We start from the raw sequence: 18612 nt of genomic DNA on the forward strand, positions 1-18612 counted from the left end.
CCAGTACAGGCCATTAACAGCCCGCAGTGAGTTAAGGTGCTGGCACCCAGCAGGGAGCAGGGGCATCCTGCCCTCTCCTCCGCCCGTGTACGCGCCCCCCTCGCCCCATCTGAAATGCCTTCACCCACGCAGCAAAGCGGAACGGGATGGAAAGACCACGCGGGACACAGGATACAGATGATTGAGTTTTTATTGTTGTGTGAAACAAAATTAACACCAGAAGAACTGCCTTCTGCTCCCCCGCCCTTTCAAACGCCCAGGTCTCTACCCCCTCCTCCCCCGCCCTCCCAAAGCCTTACAAGCAGCATCTGAGCAAACGCGCCTTGAGAACATCAGCACTCGTGGGCAGAGACAGTCCCTGGAGCCTGGCAGCAGAAAGGAGGCAAGTGCTGACCCCAGGAGCTGGCAGCCTCGCCCCAACCTCCCTCAATTTCCATTTCAGCCTCCAGAGCTGTGTTGGGAAGAGGTTCAGCCACCTCCCTGCTCCTTCGTAGGGACCCACGCGGCTTTGGAGGCCCTGCCCCAGAGCTGCCCTGCTCCTCACACGAACACGTGGCAGCCTCCACAGCTCCTGCCCCGACACTCAAAAGCCAGGTACAGGTCACGGCTCAGCTGTGGCGGCTGAGCTGCAAAGCATGAAAATCATTTGCACTCAATGCTTGGTTTCCAGTCCTCTAACAGGGAAACTGCTAGGCCTCACTTGCTCCTTGGGGGATGAGTCCCGCTGGGTTGGGATGCAGGAATTTCAACTCTGGTAGGTGTGTACAGGAAGTACCCAGACGTGGCTTTTCGTATTTCAACACTGTTTACAACTCCTAATCTACCTTAAGGGATAGCAGTGAGGAAGTGGGTCTGGTAACTAGCATGAGAGGGAAAAAAGCCAAAAAAAAAAAGATCTATTTAAAGTTGCTCTCGCTGTGAAGCACTTTAGCTCCGAAGGGCACTAAGAGGAGCTGGAGAACTTGGGTGGCTGAACACACTGAGGCGTAGAGGGAATGAGAGAGTAATTCCTGGTACAAACTAGCACCACGCACGTAACCAACCCCGGCTCTGAGAGGCTTTTTAATGCGCTCCCAGGCAGTCTAATGAACAGAAAATCCCCTCTGAGGAATTAAACCACGAACCCCTAATAAACTGTACAGAATCAAATGCATCTGTCATAAATATGTCAAGTTTTCTGCAGACTACGACACATCCTGTGGTCTTACAAGACTGAAGCAGGCTTCCAGTATAAACCAGACCAACCACCACTATGATGTGCTACATGCTTCACCGCTGCTTTTTGGAGCGACAGACAGTTCCGTGAGGTAACAGTGACAAAAAGTGATGTAGCGTGAACTGGGAAACCCCTCTGAACTGTGTTTCAAATTAGAATTTCTAGTAGGTGAAAAGCATTCCGATTCCATTTCGCCTTCATTTTCAACTAACAAAAAGAAGTGCAATGCCGGGTTCATTACAACGGCTTTTTCATGTGCACGAGGGGGAGAGGTGGGTGGAAGTGGCCCTAGACCCGTGTCACGGTGAGGGTTTGCTATCTAAATACCTGGGAGTCCAGTTCCTCCAGTCCCCGGCCCAGTCTGAAGCGCAGTCCCACCCGTGGCCACCATCACGCAGTCACCAAGTGACAGGGAGGGGGGTCTCTGCGATGCCTTAAGGCACCTCCCGTGCCGGATCCGTGCAGGCCATCGGTTCGTGCCTCAAAACCACCTACACCCCCCCTCCCCCAGCCCCTCAAATACGGGAGGAGAACTTCCACAGCTCGGTTTGAGTTTTCCACACTGCTTTGCACAGCAAGCCCGCAGCCCCAGGGCTGAGTTGAAGCTAGAAAGTTTACTGGCGTCCTACCTGGCCTCCTCAGGCCCGGCCCGGGCGCAGCACGGGGGAGTCACGCTGCCGAAGGCAACTGGGAGAGGGGAAACGCTATTTCAAGCAGCAGCCAGACCCGAGGATTAAAAACGCTCCCGTTGTGCTCTCGGCGAGCCTCTGCGTAGCAGCAGCGCGCCGCCGCGCCGCGCACCCGGGGACAAGGACGTTCCTGGCTTACAGGCACACACAGAGCTCTCTTTTGGGGCGGGGGGGGGGTGTGTCTCAGTTCTCCCTGCACCCCAAGGCTGCTCGGGCGCACCTCCGGGGCTATGCCAGTCCCCAAGCAGTTCTCCCCAGCACAAGCTCAGCCCAGAGCAGGCAGATTTTTCGTACAGGGAAGGCTCAGACGGTTGTTTTAGCCACGAGAGGCTGCGAACACCACGAAGCTGCTTCCCCCCTCTGACCTCCAAGGAACACAGGCAAGTGTCTTCTCTTCACGTTCCCCCTGAACAACTCCAGAAACCATCATCAGCTACAACCAGTTTTTTTTGTCACCTCTCTCTACCACCTGTCCCCTACAAGGGACTGGTCGAATACTGCTGGATGAGCCGCTTGTGACAGGGGTTGCAGACACGCTCGGGGTTAATACTGGATGGGAGGGGCAGCTCGTTCCTGGAACAGGCTTCACAGAAGATGCCACCGCAGTTCTTGCAGACGTTCTGGAATGCAGGAAGAGGACAGAGAAATTCGATGAAGACACAAGCAACACAAACTTACGTTTTCTCTCATTAACGTTGTCAACCCAAATCCTCTGCTGGGCTAGAGAAAGACGCTCAACAACTGCACTCTTATCCCCGCCAAAGACCCCAAGTTTGCTCCTGTGCTCGGGACCGGTTGACAGCAAAGCTCCTTAGGTCAAATGAGTGTAGGTGAGGGCTCAGGTAAGAGTTACCAATAATGAACCATCCCAGTTTTAACTGACTCAGTCTGCTAGAGCGTTTTGTCGCAAGAGGTGCACATCTCTATTTCAAAGCCGTATAAATACACTGGAACAACACAACTTCCCTGAGACGAGTATGTAAATGCGCACACGCATTTGGAAACGTTATCAGAGTCAGATATAAAGCTGGGGCATTTGCCTTGAACTCACGTGTTTTCTCCAGATAAACACTGGGGAATAGGAGAGACTAGAAGTCCTACAGAGAGCTCCAGCATGCATAGCACGGGAGGTTCATGGGGCGACTGGGGGCCCCCTGCTCCCCGCCTGTTCTAAGCGTCACGGCCCCGCCGTGGCAGGGAGGAGAGGGCAGGCTCGGGAGCTGCTCTTCACTCTGGCAAAACTGCTTGTGGCCGGCCGCCCCTCCGTGCCAGGCAGAGCTGCGCAAACAGCCGCAGCCGGGAGCCCCTGCCCCGAAGAGCAGCAGCTCGTCACCGGCCCCCTCGGCCGCCTCCTGGTTGGGTCACCTCGCTGCGCTCCCCAGTCCCCGTCCACCCCCCCCCCCCAAAAAAAACTTCCCAAAAGACCCGTCTGGAACTGAGGTGCTGGTTCACCTTCGCCCAGGTGCGGAGGTCGGAGCCCCGCAGGCCTCGTGCCGGGGAGCCGGCCGCCTCCCCCCTGCCCCCGGCCGGCCGCCGCAGCCCTTCGGCGCAAGCTTTGGCAGATCCATTAGGGGAAAACCACAACCCGCCGCCGCCTCCCAGCAGGTTTATCGGCGCCTCGGCTCGCTGCCTGGCAAACTGCTCCTCGGCAGCAGTGGAGGGAAGTATCGGGACGAAGGCAGTGCTCCCACTGAGCAGCCTCTTGGGCAGCCCTCTTGTAATCCCCCTAGGGTCAGCCCGTGAAGCAGTGACGAAAGCAAGAGGGGCTTACTCGCAAAAAAGCGTAAGAGAAAAAGGCGAGGTGGCTGAAGCGGGGAAATAGCAAACCAGCGTTAACACCCTCCTGTTCCCGCTTCTGGCTGATCCCAGGGAAAAACCGCTTAGCTAAAAGGGAAGATGCTAAGGGGAAGGCAAAACAAACCGCTGAACACAGAGCAGCGTGGGGAACCCTCGAGCAACCGCTGTTCAACAAATTTACTTTAAGGGTAAAGTGGACTTCGGAAAAGGGCTCCTTTCTTTGGCCCAAGTGACCAGAAGGAAATCTGTGTTATTCGAAAATGAAAACCAGAGGAAACGCAGATTCACCAGATGATGGAGATGACAATACAAGTCCTTGGAGTACCTTTTTTTTTGTTCGGCTGCCTTCTTCTTGGCAGAGTTGGCAGATCTTGGTGTTGCCAGGTCCTGACAGCTGTTCCTAAAACCCAAGTTAAAAAAAAAAAAAAAAAAAAAAGACATTCTGCTTTACGTGCTTCTTTACAAGGCACCCCTATTAGAGCTCTGCAGCTGATCTGCATCTAACGAGAGGGAGGCAGATGTGAAGCGCGTGTGTTTCCAACCCGTCTCCTGCCAGCATGCCGTGCAGCCAGGCAGGACCCCCACGCCCGGGGAGGACGATCCGCAGCCGCACTGGCTGCACCACTGGGCACGCGGGGAAGCCCGGCACAGCCGCGTGAACCAGGGACCACGCAGCTCGGTTTGCAGGCTGAGAGCGAGGCTGCCGGCCCAGCGACCGGGCGGGAACGAAACCTCTTTTTCACTGCGAAAAAGAGCTGATAGATGCGGAGGTTCCCAGCCGGCAGGATGCAACGCGAGTGTTGTGGCAGCCCGCTGAGAGTTAGGGGTCTAGCTGTGCTTTGTCAGGCACCCAGGGGAGAAGAAAAAAAAAAAAAACAAACAAACATTCTGGTCAATTTGACATGTATGGAAAAAAAAACAAAAAAAAAAAAAAAAACAAAAAAAAAAAAAACCCCCCCACCAAACCAAACCAAAAAAACCCCACCTCAAACAAACAACAAACCAACTGACCAAAACACCCCTTCCCTTTAGCCTACAGAGCAAACAACACAAGCCCTAGCCCAGACCAAGGAGGTTAAACACCACCATTCTCACAAATACTAAATTATATTACGCTTCCTTTGTTTGTTTTAGACACGCCAATGCAGGAAAGGTACCGGGCAAAGGAATAATACAAGGGGTTAATATTAGTTGAAAAACCAGCGTGGTTCTGCCGAGGAGGCAAAATTAACTGAGGTGGGTGCAGCACTGCCAGGTAAAAGCCTTTCGAATGAGATAGGCAGCGCTTTTCCCACTGGGGAACCATTGCTGCCACAGACTCTACAGACAAATCCTCTCCAAGGGAAAACCCCAAGGACAAAATTCAGGGTATCTGGAGAGGGAAGATGCTGCAGCAACCCAGGCGCTCCCTCAGTACCCTTGCCTTTCGCTATGTCCGTGCAAGAAAAAGAATCACCAACCTGCTCTTCCTGCGTGCCGCTCGGTACCCTGCAAGGGAACAACACCGTCACTCAGAGCCAGCGCTTCAGTCACCACAACATCTGGACTATCGGAGAATTCCCTCAGCCTGCTTTTAAAATCCTGCCCGTACAGATTTTTGGTTTTGTTTCTTCAAAACCACGGCGCCCGGTCTGCTCGCGTGACAGACGACGGGACGTTGATGAGCTCTGCCGAACGAACGGCAAGGCGAGGAGGCAGCACATGACTGCAGGCTGGGACATACAACACTCCCGGCTAAACGGGAGCAGCAGGAGAAAAACTTGTAAAATGCCTTCGGGAGTACAGAGGAAAGGGAGCGTGAGCGTGGAAAAGACTGTTTAGATGGCAGAAGCACAGTTTAAAACTAGCTTTAAAAGCTTATTACTATGAATTGTTTGACCCCCTACAACTTCTGTGAAGAGGCAGCAATAATTCATCTTGAGGCCGTGCAGATAAATCGGCGGCCTGATGCTCACACTGCTTAAATGCTCAAGGTGAAACAGGGGTAAAAAGCACGTAAGGCCTGGAAGGTTTTTAATATCCGGTAAAGCAGATTTGAATGGAGCTTATGCTATTATTAAGACAATACTTTTCTGGTTAACTTCATAGTGGCATTCAGAGCACTGCGTTTTCTCACTGACACTGTGAATACTTCACATAGGCTGTTACCATCTCTGAGCAAAGCCCTCACTACAGAGCTGTTGCCTGGGGCTTTTAAAACACCTTTGCACATTTAAAACCCAATCTGAAACTTAGCTTTCAAATACCAAACAAATCCTGCAACAAGAATCCTCCTCTGTAATGTTCAGCTTAGAAACATGCTACCCGAACCACATTTTTGTACAACCATATTCTTGAAGTATTATTTAAAGTTCCCTTTCTCCAACAGCTTTTATTCTCGTCTAGAAGCCACTGCTTGATTAGCTCCAAATGCCACTGATCCACCAACCCTCCTCCCTTCTCTCACCAACCAGGGAACCTTCCTGGGACACGAGTACCAAAGGTCCAGGTCTCTGCAGGATTTGGCTCACACAGGTTCATTGATTAAGAAAAATTGGTAAACAGCAGGTTTATATATAAACAAAGGTAAATGGGAAAGAGAGAGAGCTTTTCAGATCCAGAAATGCTGATGGCAAGCGGCAGAACCTCCTTCTTCCCTTTGAGAGCTATGAAAAAGCAGCAAAGAGACCTCAACAGAGGGCATGAGGTTGAAGATCTTTCTTGAAAAGGAAAGTTGCACTATTCCAAACTTCCCATCAGCAAGGCAATCAGAGAAGGGGAAGCAGGACTTGGAAAGGGAGAAGGCAAAAAAAATGAGGTTTCTTTTTGTCCATACTTGTGTGGCAGGACACTGTTTTCCTCTCTCGGTGGCTGTTTCACATTAGTGTTTTCTTCCTGGATTCTGAGCTTCCCGTCCTGCCAAAAGGAAACATTTACCCATCAGTTGAACCATATGAAGACTCCAGTTTCAGCCCTGCCACACTGCCAAGGGGGGCTTTACATTGCTATTTCGGGAACACTGATCTGTCCCTCCTTGGTCCAGAGGTGGTTTTGGACACGTGAAAGCATGGAAACACCAATCCACTCTAGGAGCAGCTCTGCATGCTTTCCTTTTGCTGCGAGCCGAAAGCTGACTTCGTATTTCAGAGACAGAGGCTTAAACGTGTCCAATGACCTCCTTTTCCTGGAAGGTACAAGAAACTTCACAGTCATCATTTCTTATTTTAACAGCAGAGGTTGAAGAGGCAGACAGGCCAAATACGCTTTTGAAAGACCGATCAGCGAGACAAATCCTCTCGGCCAGGAAAGGGAACAAACCCTCCCCTCTTCGGCAACTGAAACACACCTGTCAAAACCCAGCCTCCCCCCTGCTCGGCGAGCGCCGGCCGAGCCGCGCGCGCATCGCTCTCGAGTTGTGACTACAACCTCGGCGGAGCTCTCAGATTTCTGCAAATGCAAATTTCCACTGGATCAAGCACCACCTACACGTTCTGCGGCAAAAGAGTCCACTCTGAAATCACCTTTTGGCACGTTGGCCCTTTCCTTCCCAGCGGGAGCACCCGACTGGTGCTACCGCACCCGCCCACGGAGGAAAGGAGGATAACCCCATGCAGAAACCTGATTTCAAACCCAGTGACAGGCTGTCAGCCAAGCCGCAGAGAAAAACAGCTATCCTGCCTTCCAGAGAGCTAACCAACTTTTGCTTTAAAGATGTGACTACCCAGATTTGGGTTCGGGGGTTTCTTTTTTTCTTTATTCCCGGCCAACTGCAATGCACTTAGTTCACGGTTCCTTCTACTGAGTTGTGGCTGTTCTACTACAGCAAACATGACTTTTTGGTAAATGACTTGTGATACATGAACAACTTCACTGAAATGATGTGTAAAGTTGGTTAAAAAAAAAAAGGAAAAAACTGCATTGCTCCAGCAGCCCAGGGGAGCCCAGTGAGGTCAACTCTCAAGTGCAGCAGCACACGTGAGAACTGCAGGCACAACCTCTACTCGCAGTTCTCACAGTTACAAGTTCCGTTCTCCAGAACAACTGCTTTGCTGCCAATTCCCAGAAAAAGAGCCTGTTTTGGTTTACAGAAAAAGCTGCAGAGCAGATTTCCACTTTGAAAGGCAAATTTACGGGTAAAAAAGCAAATTTCACTTGGGGACTATGAGTTTTACCCCCGAGCTGAATGCTGCGCTTGGCTTTGATAAAACACTGGATTCGCCAATGCGCAGCACTGACACAACACCAAAAGTGATTTGCCCCAGGGAGAGAGTAAATCTTGGAAGACAAAACTGTTTACCTCTTTCAGGAGAACTTCCTTTATTACAATGCAAAAACCAAAAAGGAACAAGTTTGCTTTTTGTAAGTTGTAACGGGTACAGCATCTCTCCTCCTATAGTACACATGGTTTCACTAAACTAGCGAAGGAAAACCATGATCATTGCTAAGATTTTGTCAGGTACCCAGCCCAGAAGAGGAAACCAGCATTCTGCAGTGAAGCGTAAGGCTGGCAATATTTTAGTGAGGCTCAACTCAATAAAATGCCCCTTTAGTGTGTGTAGAAAACCTCCCAAAGCTCACTTTGTGGCACGTTAACAAGATGTATTTATTGCCTAATAAAGCTCAGGAAAAGCGAGCGAGCAAATATGGGACTATACTTCAAACCCAAGCCAAGAATAAAAGTCGTATTACCTGTCTTAGCCAATTCTTTGTGCCTTTTTTGTTTTCCTGGCTGCGCTGGTGACTGTGTGACCATCTGTCTCTTTCCCGCTTCAGCTCTAGTTCAAGGTGGCTCCTAGGATATCAAGGGGGAATGGTGAATAAAGGCTCTGGTTTTGTAACACTTGACATTGAGAGCTCATGAACTGTTTAACCCTCGCTTTACACTAAAGCAACTGAACCCCAACTCAAGAGCTGAAAACTGCCGCTCTGAATAAAAAGTTGTCTCGCAGCGTGTTAAGCCGTAATACATCAGGATGGAATGTGTAAAAGTTCTTTATCTAATTCCAGTACAACTTTGCAGGAAATAAACCTGCAGACTATGTCCCGAAGTCCCTAAAGAATTTACTCATCTATGACAGAACCGCTGATCAGTGCCCCGTGCCAAAAGACATTCTTCAGCGTGTCAGCCGCTGCAGGAGAGGCTCTGAAACCAGAGCCAACGTCCGTGACCACCTCCCGAAGGCGCCGGTTCCTCCCCAGGAGCTGTGGCAATTCTTCCGACACCTCACCTCAAAGCGGGGGCCTGGTCCTCGGGGAGCAGCCGGGGGCTGAGGCCGAGGGCTCCTCGCCGGGCGGGCTCCGCTCTGCTGCGGACACCGCCTGAGCCACGGCGTACGAGCCCGTCAGCCCCGGGGGGCCGGGCCCGGGCAGGCGAGCCCGGTGGGCCGAGAGGAGGGTGAATACTCTGTCATACAGAGCCCGGCCAGCTGCCCAGCCGCAGCAACGCTCTCGGAGCGCACGGACCGTCAGCGACTGAAGCGCTGGGAACGCCGGTTTCTGCCGTCGTTACACGCGGAAGACGGCAGCTGCCGTAGGGAACGACCCCTGCTCCAGAATCGGAGCCTAGAACCTGAGTATCGACCAGTAAAAGCAGTGGCAGGGCCTGTGCTATGAAACATTCAGAATCCTGATTGCTATTAAAACCATTATTATCCTTGTTAGCCTCCAAACCGCTCCAAGGTTTTTTTTTTTAAATAACTCGTTATGACTACAGGCTTGTTCATTACATGGCCTAACTGGAGCGAGTAAAGCTGGTGGAGGCATGGATCCAGAAATGAACACTTGTCCATGTTGACTTTTAAGACCAAACCAACCGAGGGAATCCTTGCTTATAGCCTGATTTAAGAACACCACCACAAAAAGCCCCATTTCCTCTTAAAGCAATATAATTCAAGCAAGACTACCCACCACCCACTGCAGTAACTCACTGCTTTAGAAACTCTGTTAAATAAGGCAGTACAGCTTCCCAGTAAAGGAGCCTCAAACATTTCCATACCGTCATCTTGATTTCACTTGAGTGAGGAAGGAATCAGAGAAAGTCCAACTGATGGAAAACCAGATCAATTTGCAAATGTCTTCCCCAGGTAGCCACACTAACCAAGTCAAACTGACGCAGTGTGAGGTGCATATGCAGAGGAGATGCATTCCCCTTCTGTACCAGAGAACACTGCTAAGCCCAGCCATGCACACCCAGGACCTCGCGTGAGTTTTTGACAAAAGCCGTTAGCTGCTTTTCTGGGAAGCATCTGTAACTTTTTGAAAAAAGGAATAAAAAGCTGTGCCGGGGGGCGGGGAAGTTAAAAAAATAAATGCATCCAGCAGTGCTTCCACACAATTCATTCCAGTGACCTTGCAACAAACCAAAGATGCATCATGGCTACAGGAGAGATGCTCTTCTGTTCTATGATAAGAGGATTCCTCTGTTTTCCTGATACTCGTAAACTGATGACACTGCAGGGGAAAATATGATAGCTCTCACCAAGTTCTCTGCATTTGGCTTCCAACCTTTTGGTTGCCTCCCAGCAAAACTGAGACCAGCTTTAACTGGAAACAAAAAAAAAAAATAAATCCCAGCACCGTTTGTCAGACTGACAACCAGGATTGCTTCCCTTGCGCCAGACTCTTCAGGGTTAGCTCTAGGCCAAGACTGAGCTGCCACATCCCTGACGATGAGCAGCGAACTGTTTGCTTTCAGTGTTAGCTTCAGATTCCAAATTATGTTATTACAGTGGCTTTGCAGCTCGTGGTGATCCCCGTCCTCCCGCATCTCTAGCGCTGCCGGCTTTCGAGCGACATGATGATTGGCAGATGCCCAGCAAATCTAACCGCAGTGCAGAAACCCCCCCCAGGGGCATTTCCACGTTCAGAAAAACACCCTGACATTTCATATCTCCACCACAGAGAGATTCTGCAACCTGCAGAATATTCTGATATTCTCCTGCCAGCCACCTAAGATTTGTACTTTTGCTGGTGGTTTCTGCTGACCACGTAGTTCCTCTGCGTTTCCTTCCAATTCAATTTTTCCAACTGTAACTCTGAAGACACACACGCTGAAAGATTTGCCATCTCACAAGGCGCTGCACCTCCCTTGAGTTAATGCCTGCCCGGCAGCTAACATCCCCCTTCTCCCTCCCCACCTCCAACCCCTACTTCCTTCTGCGATTGCCCTGCCTGCTTTCTACTAGACACCGTAACAACAGCCCAGAAAATAAATTAGAAAAGGATCTCTTCACCGCTGCCTGGAGAGCTCTTCCACTTCTAGCTGGAGGCTGTTGATTTTGTCCCCAAACTCCTGCTTGAAGAGACGGTTGTCCTGCTGGGCCAACTGACGGTCCTTCTCTGCCCGTTGCAATCTGGATTTGAGCCACATGAACTTGTGATAAAAAACAAAAGCCATGGTGGGGAGGAAGACTGAGTTTAACCAACAAATTAAAAAACCCAGTGAAAAGGTAAAGCCAAAAAAAAGGAATGGTAAAAACAATGGAAAGGAGGAAAATTTTTTAAAGAAAAGAAGAATGTAGGTGAACCAGGCAGAAGCTCTGATTTTCAATAGTTTTTATTCTATTACTACAGTTTACAGCCATTAGATGAAAAACATAAAACATCACTTTTATCCATATTCAAAGCAAACCTCAAGTACATAGAATTTGAAGTCAGATTTGATTTTAATGTACGTTACATTTCAGCTTTACACATGTAACTGGAACTTGCAACATAGGTTAGCTACTATATTGAGAATTAGTGCATTTTCCTGGTCTCTTCCACGGACTGACACATTGGCTCAAGCGCCCAGCCATGAGTTCACCAAAGCATTTCCACTTCGGGCCTGACATCAGAAATAGCCAGATCCTTAATTCTGTCTTATTTCAGCGTTTCTGTGACAGCAAACAAAACCAACCCAACCCCCTCTTTCTACACAAGAAATCTGGGGAGGGGCAGGGGAGTTAACTGTTTCAGCTAGCTACTCGGATACCTTGACGAAAGCTTCCACCCCTTTATTACTATTTTATTTTTCTCCAGGTAGTTAAAACGAGTTTCTAGTAGAAGGCTACAGAAGGTTAAGTTTATACTCTCAAGCGTGCGACTTGGGCTTCGTGTAGAGATTTAAAACGGGTCTCCAAGTCGGCTTGTGTGCGGGAGTCCACGAAAGCAGCTAAGCGGTGCTACACGCTCGCCTACGGGAGGACTGCGCCCAGCCGCGCAGATTTTTAAATGTACCTAGGGAGAATCAGTAGGTGTTCTTTCCCCAGTCACATTTGCCACCCACTGCCCCGCAGAGCACTACCCCACAGGACGAAGGGAGAACTGGCACCAAAGAATTTTTACAGGCATCTCACCAGAGCAAAAAATCCCTTCATTTAACACAGAAAACCCCCAAGTGTGATCTTCCTGAAAGAAAAAAAAAAAAAGTAATCTCTAGGAGCACTTGAAACCTAAAGCCTGTAACAGGCCAGCATGGTGAACTTCTGCGGCCACAGGGAAGAGGATATTAGTTTATAATAGTCCAAGCTACAGTTACTTAAAGTTTTGCACTGGGGTGTTAAGTGGGCAATTATTTTTCCTACTAAGAGCTGTTTCCAAGCTTCAGCTGTTCTTCCATGAGCAAATTCCATTTGTATTGAGAAACAGAAACTCAGAAGCAAATGAAAGAAGTGTAACAGTAAAAGGCAACTCTTCCTTTTAAACCACTAACTACTCAGACAAGGAATGGTCAAGTACCAAATTACCATTTCCACTCCCCACCACTGCACATTTTGTTCCTTTTTTTTGTTTGTTTTTTAGTTTCTTTTAAACACTAGAGTATAAAGATTTTTTTTTTTTTTTTTTTTTAAAACACTTAACTTCCCTTTCTAGGAAGAGGAGAGACCTACCAAAACACCTCTCCTCAGCTTCCTTCAGTCAGGAAGAACCGCCAACGTATGTCTAGAGGGATTCATGGCAGAGGTAGAAGGCAATGCAAAGATAAGGAGGTTTCCACTGAACTTACCACTCTATCATGTTACTCTAAGACACCTAGCTACTAATTCTGGACACATGAAGTTTAGAGGAATAAGGGTGAGTCCCCACCCTCCCACCAAGTCACTAAGGCAAAATTGTTGCAAGCAGTCTCTGTTACAAGAGGGCTGGTCTTCGCGGTGACGAGCTATCGAGTCGTGCCCGTTTTGTCTCGGACTTGGGGCTGAACCCACGGAACAGAATTGAATGGGTAACGGCTTGGGGTACGCACACAACTACTTTCAACAACTTCCAGGGATGCATTTTTTCGTCTACTTCACAAAAAGGGTAACACAGAAAACTAGTTGACTTTTCAGAGCTGGCCAGTCTGGTATTGGCTTGACCAATGCACCTAGTATCCATAAATGCTGAAGACTTGAGCTGCTGTATACGGTACGCATCACCGGGATGTACAGAGCCACATATCTCCCATTCCTTACGCTTTTCAGGTGTGTTTATTGGCCAACTCACTGGTACCTTAACACAGTTTAAATGGCAAAGTTAGGGATTTTTATACCCAACTCTAAATCTCTGAAGAAAAACTCACTGGTTTTAAAAATTCAGCAAACTCCAAATCAACTTTAGGTGACAATTAACATTTTAACAGTTGCTTTTAGCAATTCTCAAGTTCTCCCCTCATAAATGAGTTCTGATGTCAGAGCTGTGAGGTGACCAGACATAAAAATGTCTAATGATGCTTCTGGATCAGTTTGTTTGCTGCACTATTTAAGGTTTTTGCCTGTTTCACCAAATCCTTTTCACTGTACAAGTAAGTCAGAATGAGAAGGATGAGAAAATGGAAAAATAACAACAGCGAGAGAGAAAGAGCAGATCAATTAGCTGAGTGGATATCATAAAACATTTTAAAATACCAATTTTCTACAAACAAAATGACCTTTTCTTACAAAGAACCATTTGCAAAATAAACCCTAAAATGAGAGCGTCGATTTAGTGCAATGTCTACTCATTAAGTCCCAGACAATACATGATCCTGAGAGCTATGCTTTCCCCTGATCTTCTCGGACCTAGCACGACGATCATGGCAAATCTCAGAGGCAGAAGTTCTAAACCTCTGGCCAAACTACCGCAAAGCCTGGCTTCAAGCACAAGACAAAAGGGAAGAAGGAGCACTGCTCCTTCTCAACTCAATCTGCTTTCAACGCTGAGGCCCTCCTACTTTCACGAGGCTTAGTAACATGAGAGCAACACAGTCATTAGGATGCGACGTGTCCCAGTCCCAATGGCTATTGTACTTATGGGGCTGTCTTCACCAACTTCTAGCAACAGCCAGGCTGCCCTCACATCTTCCTCCATTTACTTTCACATAAGGATTTTTTTTCGAGCTCATCTTCCCCAGAAGGTACAAGGCTGTTCATAAACAGAATGGTTTGATTGGAGGTATTTTTTTCAGAGCAGTACCAGAGAGATCTGGAGTAACCAAGAACCTCCCAGCCTGGCCTCTGCTGCACTGTAATATTGTCATTAACAGTCAAGCACTTCTCAAAGTTCCTATTTACGTTTTTTATCAGTGCTATCACAGATTGTAACTGACTTGTAATGACTAGATAACATACAAAAGTGCAGCTGGCATAGATAAACAAAGCTGCTATGTTAATCGCTGGTTTAGTAGTATATTCTTTTCTAATGGAAGCCCTCCTGAGCATGCAGAACACTGCTCCTAACAGCATCTCACAAAATTGTAGCTCTCCTCATACAGCTCTGTTGAGCAGTGGCTAAGCAGAGCACTCGGACTCTCACCTGCTTCATTCAGGGTCAGCTGGACACTACCACTAGAACACACACATTATTTGATATAATTGTAAAAGTTTCATTTTTTACCTTTGTTCAAGCTGTTTGATGGTGGCAGCCATCTGATTTGTTTTTTCTTCCAAACGGCTGTTTAATTCACTCTTCTGTTTCACTCCCATGTCTGAACTCTGGAAATAGTTGTATCATGGTTCTTGTAAGTAGCAGTAAAACCAAAGTAAGCCACGATAAATCATGTGGCGCATGAAACAAAAGGAGCAGAAGCCAAAAAGGCAGGAGAAGGTGTTCAAAAAGGAAATACCAGGACAATATTGCAAGGACAAACATCTTGCCATACAGGTGCAGGCTACATCTGGACCCCACAAAAGGGCAATACCACAATCACTGAAGCTTCCAGTGTAATACGCATTAATGCAGTACCTGCTAGTATCATTTGACTGTTTTGTATAGAAAGATTGGATCGAGGAGAGCCGAAGCAACTCCCTCCTGTTCTAAAGTTTAGTTTAGAATTTCTTTGAGCAGTTTGTGTTGCTCTCGGTCTTAAGAGTCTGCTTTTGTCATCGCACAGTAATGTATGTAATTACACCATACACCTTCTAATACTAGACTGTACTGGAACAGAAGCTACCATGGCTCAGGATTTATACCACTTCCCCAGTCACACCCACACATTTCCAGATTATCCTAAGTCCTTCTTCAGAAAAAACTGCATTTTCCTTTAACCTCCGCCACACTCCACTGTTCAGGTATTATATCTTTCTTGCAGCAAGACAAAAAAAAACAAAAACAAAAACCAGAACAAGAGCTATCACTTTTCCCTGGAAATCATTGCATTTTATTTAATTATTTCCCTACCTGCAGCTTGAAAGACAGTTCATGCTTTAGGGCCCTGAGATCATCCAGTTGCTGTCTGAGTGCCACCAGCGCATCTTGCTTCTCGCAAACATCTTTCTCCAGCATCTTCATGGCTAGCTCCATCTCCTGTCGCATCCCGATCTGCACCTCCAGCTCTTTCTCTACATCCTGGAACACAGGGCTCGCTCAGCGTTACCAGCCAGCTTTCTGTCAGATAACCACCCTTCACTGCTGCTCCCACCAGTGCAGTCGCTTCCTAGAAGCGACTAGTATTGCCACAGCATCAGGGTTACAGATCTGACCCATCAAAGGCAATTAAGGACAACAAATGCACATTTTCAGTCCAATTCTAATGCAACGTAAACAGCATTACTAGCAGTGAGTCGGGAAGTACTATACAGGCCCATCTTTCTGATGGAGAGGACTAGTGAAAAGCTGGAAGACTTTCTTTCCTAAAAACATTCGGCTCTGGCATTTTTCTCCCCACCAGATGAACCCACTCTACTGAAAACCAGTTCAGATAGGGGCAATATCCCTACCTGGCAAGGGGGATGTGCAGACCTAGAAATGCTAAGTGCACTGCTCATTTTGAGAAACAGATCTTAAATTGATCAATAGAGCCACAAAATTAATACCACTTCTGACAAGACTGTCTCAGAGCAGGCTGAAGCAGGCAGGCAAGAATGCAAAAAATCCCCCGGACAAATATTTTCAAAAGTGATTGTCTGACATGGAGTTAGCATGTGAAAAAGCCATTTGTAGGGAGCTCCAAGCTCACACAGTCCTTACCAGCCGCAGCTGAGTCTCCTCCTTTAACTGTTTCCGTGCCTCAGTCAGTGCATGTCCATCAGCAGTTCTGTCTTTAGTGACCTAAGTTAATGAAGACACCCAATTCACTTGTCATTATATACTACTAACCCTCACATTTGCTATCTGTTTGCTTTTTCCACCACTTCAAAAAGAAATTCTGCCACTATCAAAACTCAGAGCTCCATTCAGTTAACGCAGCACAGAGCTTCCATGTGAAATGACAACTCTATTTCCTCGTTTCCCCAAGTGCTCAGTGCACTTCAGTGGATATGAATTAAATGGACAGACTGCACATTTTCACAACTATCACGATACACTAAGTATGGTTACAAAAGCTCAGAAAAAGATACTGTGGGTTTTAAAAGTAAAACCAGATTCTGCATAGTTACTAGCACTTCCAATAAATCAACAAAAAAAATATTACAGATCCTGCCCCTTGGTTTCCGAAAAGGGTAGCATTTCAGGATAAAAAAGCAGAACTCCTACCTCCTACGTCCAAATTTTTCTGCCACCCCCTCAATAAATCATCCTTCCTCCTGTCCCTTCTAACACCTCCACCCAGCAAGCCAGGAACGTGCTGTGTTAGCTCCTGGCTACGCGCACGCTCACAGTTCCATCAGCTGTGGCCAGGCAGGATTTACTGGGGCCAGGCTCCATCTCCTACCCTCTGCTGAGGAACCCACCTGGCGTCACTCTTCTCTAGTCCAGTTTTTGTGCGAGATACATAAGGAAACAAAGTCTCTTCCAAACACTGACTTCTTGGTTGAATTTGGGCTGGGACTGCCCAAAAGGTTGAGTAATCATTCACGCACGCACACACCCACCAACCTTGCGATTCGACTCTAAGATATAAGAACTCTCTTCTTTAACCCGTTCCATCTCTTCTTGCAGTGTAATAATCCTGTTGTTTGCAACCGCAAGCTGTGAACAAAGCAGAACAAGAGTAACATATCAAAAACATACTCGATGGGGTTTTTTTTCCTTCTCTAGATACATTTTCTGTACTTTTTTTTTTTTTTTTTACACTCAAAGTGGAAAAAAAAACAAAACAGTATTTGGAGTGGCAAAAGACAACCTGGTCTCTACCACGGAGAAAGACTATCTGAAAAAGCACTAGTTAGTGCCATTGTGATGGATTTTCAATACTGGCTAAAACAGAGACTTCCCAACCTATTTTGGTTCCTGTCTTTCACTAAAGTTATTGACTTCTCCAGGTCTCCACCTGCTAGACTCGGTGTGGCATGTGGTTAACACGACTCAACAAAAATCTTCACTCCGCTCCCCTCCACTTGCCAGAGATAACAAAAAGGGAAAATGTGAGCACATGGCAGCTAGGTTTTGTTGACTTCTAGCAAACAAAACATATTGCCAGAGAAGAAACACTTGTTTGGGTTTGCTCAAGCTTCAGTAGTTTGGATACACTGCTAGGTAGAGCATCTGAGAAGTAAGATGCTCAAGTATTTGGGCAGGAGAAGCATGATGAGAGCCTCATCAGAGGAGGAAGGTTTGGCTGGAAACGGAGGATCAGTAGCACACACCGCCCTTATGAGACAGGGCACGTGCCTCAGAGGGATTCCCGGTGAAGACATCACCTCAGAATCCAACACTGAGTCAAAGAAAGACTAGACAAAGGACAGAATAGCTTTAGAAAACTCTTTGTGGCTTTGTAAACCATAGCTTACGTAAGCCTTGCACACAAGAAAATCTCAGTGACATTCCAAGAGATCAGCAACGTTAGTGAGAGACAAACCCAAGTAGAAATTACCCTGACAAAAGCAGAGGGCTTTGGTACAGCTCAAGCCAGACACACTAGCTGATGTGACATGCGACGTGGTTCAGGAACTACACCCTGCAAACGTCCCTGATTGGCACAGCACGTTCTTGTGTCACTTAAGTTCTTACTCTGAACAGCATGCAGACTTCCCTAAGAGATGAGCAAGTAAATTTTACTAGAAATCAAAAAATACTTCACTCAACATTGTACTTAATCTCATGGGTACCATGCCTAATGGGCACAGTGCTCATATGCTGCAGGTAATAAATTAAAAGCCAGTTATTATAGTAGCACTGAGAAAGGCAGCCTCCACTGCATACTATCTTTTTAAAATAAAAAAATATTTTAATTGTAAAAAACAGTTCTTACTCCTTAATTGCAAGAGTGGATACATCAATTTTCATTGCTAAAGCTTCTCATCTTTTGGAATACATCCATTAGACTAAATGTTTAATAACCAGACACACAGACCTCCTTTAACGAGGGTGAACAAGCAAAACAGAATTTCTATTTCATATTTGTCCTGCAAGAGCACTGAGCTACCCCAATCTATATCATTCTGTTAAGTGACATGCGAACAGAGATACTGTAAAACCGTTAGGATGTGACCTACTATCGCCCATTCATCAGGGAACTGACCCCAAAAGATTTCATTACATTTATGCCATTACTAATGAACTGCAAGACCAATTTTACAACACAGGTTATACTTCTGACTCAGATACCAACCA

General features: G+C 47.3%; 1 protein-coding gene across 9 annotated transcripts in view; it reads right to left on the reverse strand.

The window, feature by feature from the left end:
* Positions 1-172: 172 nt before the first annotated feature.
* RUFY3 (RUN and FYVE domain containing 3) overlaps positions 173-18612 on the reverse strand; it is a 55683-nt gene continuing 37243 nt past the window's right edge. For 5 of the 9 annotated variants that reach the window (XM_042797073.1, XM_042797072.1, XM_042797074.1 and 2 more), the window contains 10 exons: positions 16936-17028; positions 16087-16167; positions 15298-15465; positions 14515-14612; positions 10914-11033; positions 8371-8473; positions 6518-6597; positions 5163-5190; positions 4028-4102; positions 173-2525 (listed from right to left, as the gene is read on the reverse strand). In XM_042797073.1, coding sequence (XP_042653007.1) covers positions 2382-2525; positions 4028-4102; positions 5163-5190; positions 6518-6597; positions 8371-8473; positions 10914-11033; positions 14515-14612; positions 15298-15465; positions 16087-16167; positions 16936-17028 — 990 coding nt within the window. In that variant the 3' untranslated portion in view covers positions 173-2381. Of the gene's footprint in view, positions 2526-4027; positions 4103-5162; positions 5191-6517; positions 6598-8370; positions 8474-10913; positions 11054-11689; positions 13437-14514; positions 14613-15297; positions 15466-16086; positions 16168-16935; positions 17029-18612 lie in introns of those variants that run through there. The other 4 variants (XM_042797076.1, XM_009962836.3, XM_009962837.3 and 1 more) reach the window with 2 other exon arrangements.

Source organism: Tyto alba, unplaced genomic scaffold, assembly GCF_018691265.1.
Source record: "Tyto alba isolate M040663 unplaced genomic scaffold, T.alba_DEE_v4.0 Super-Scaffold_23, whole genome shotgun sequence".
NCBI classification, from domain to species: domain Eukaryota; kingdom Metazoa; phylum Chordata; class Aves; order Strigiformes; family Tytonidae; genus Tyto; species Tyto alba.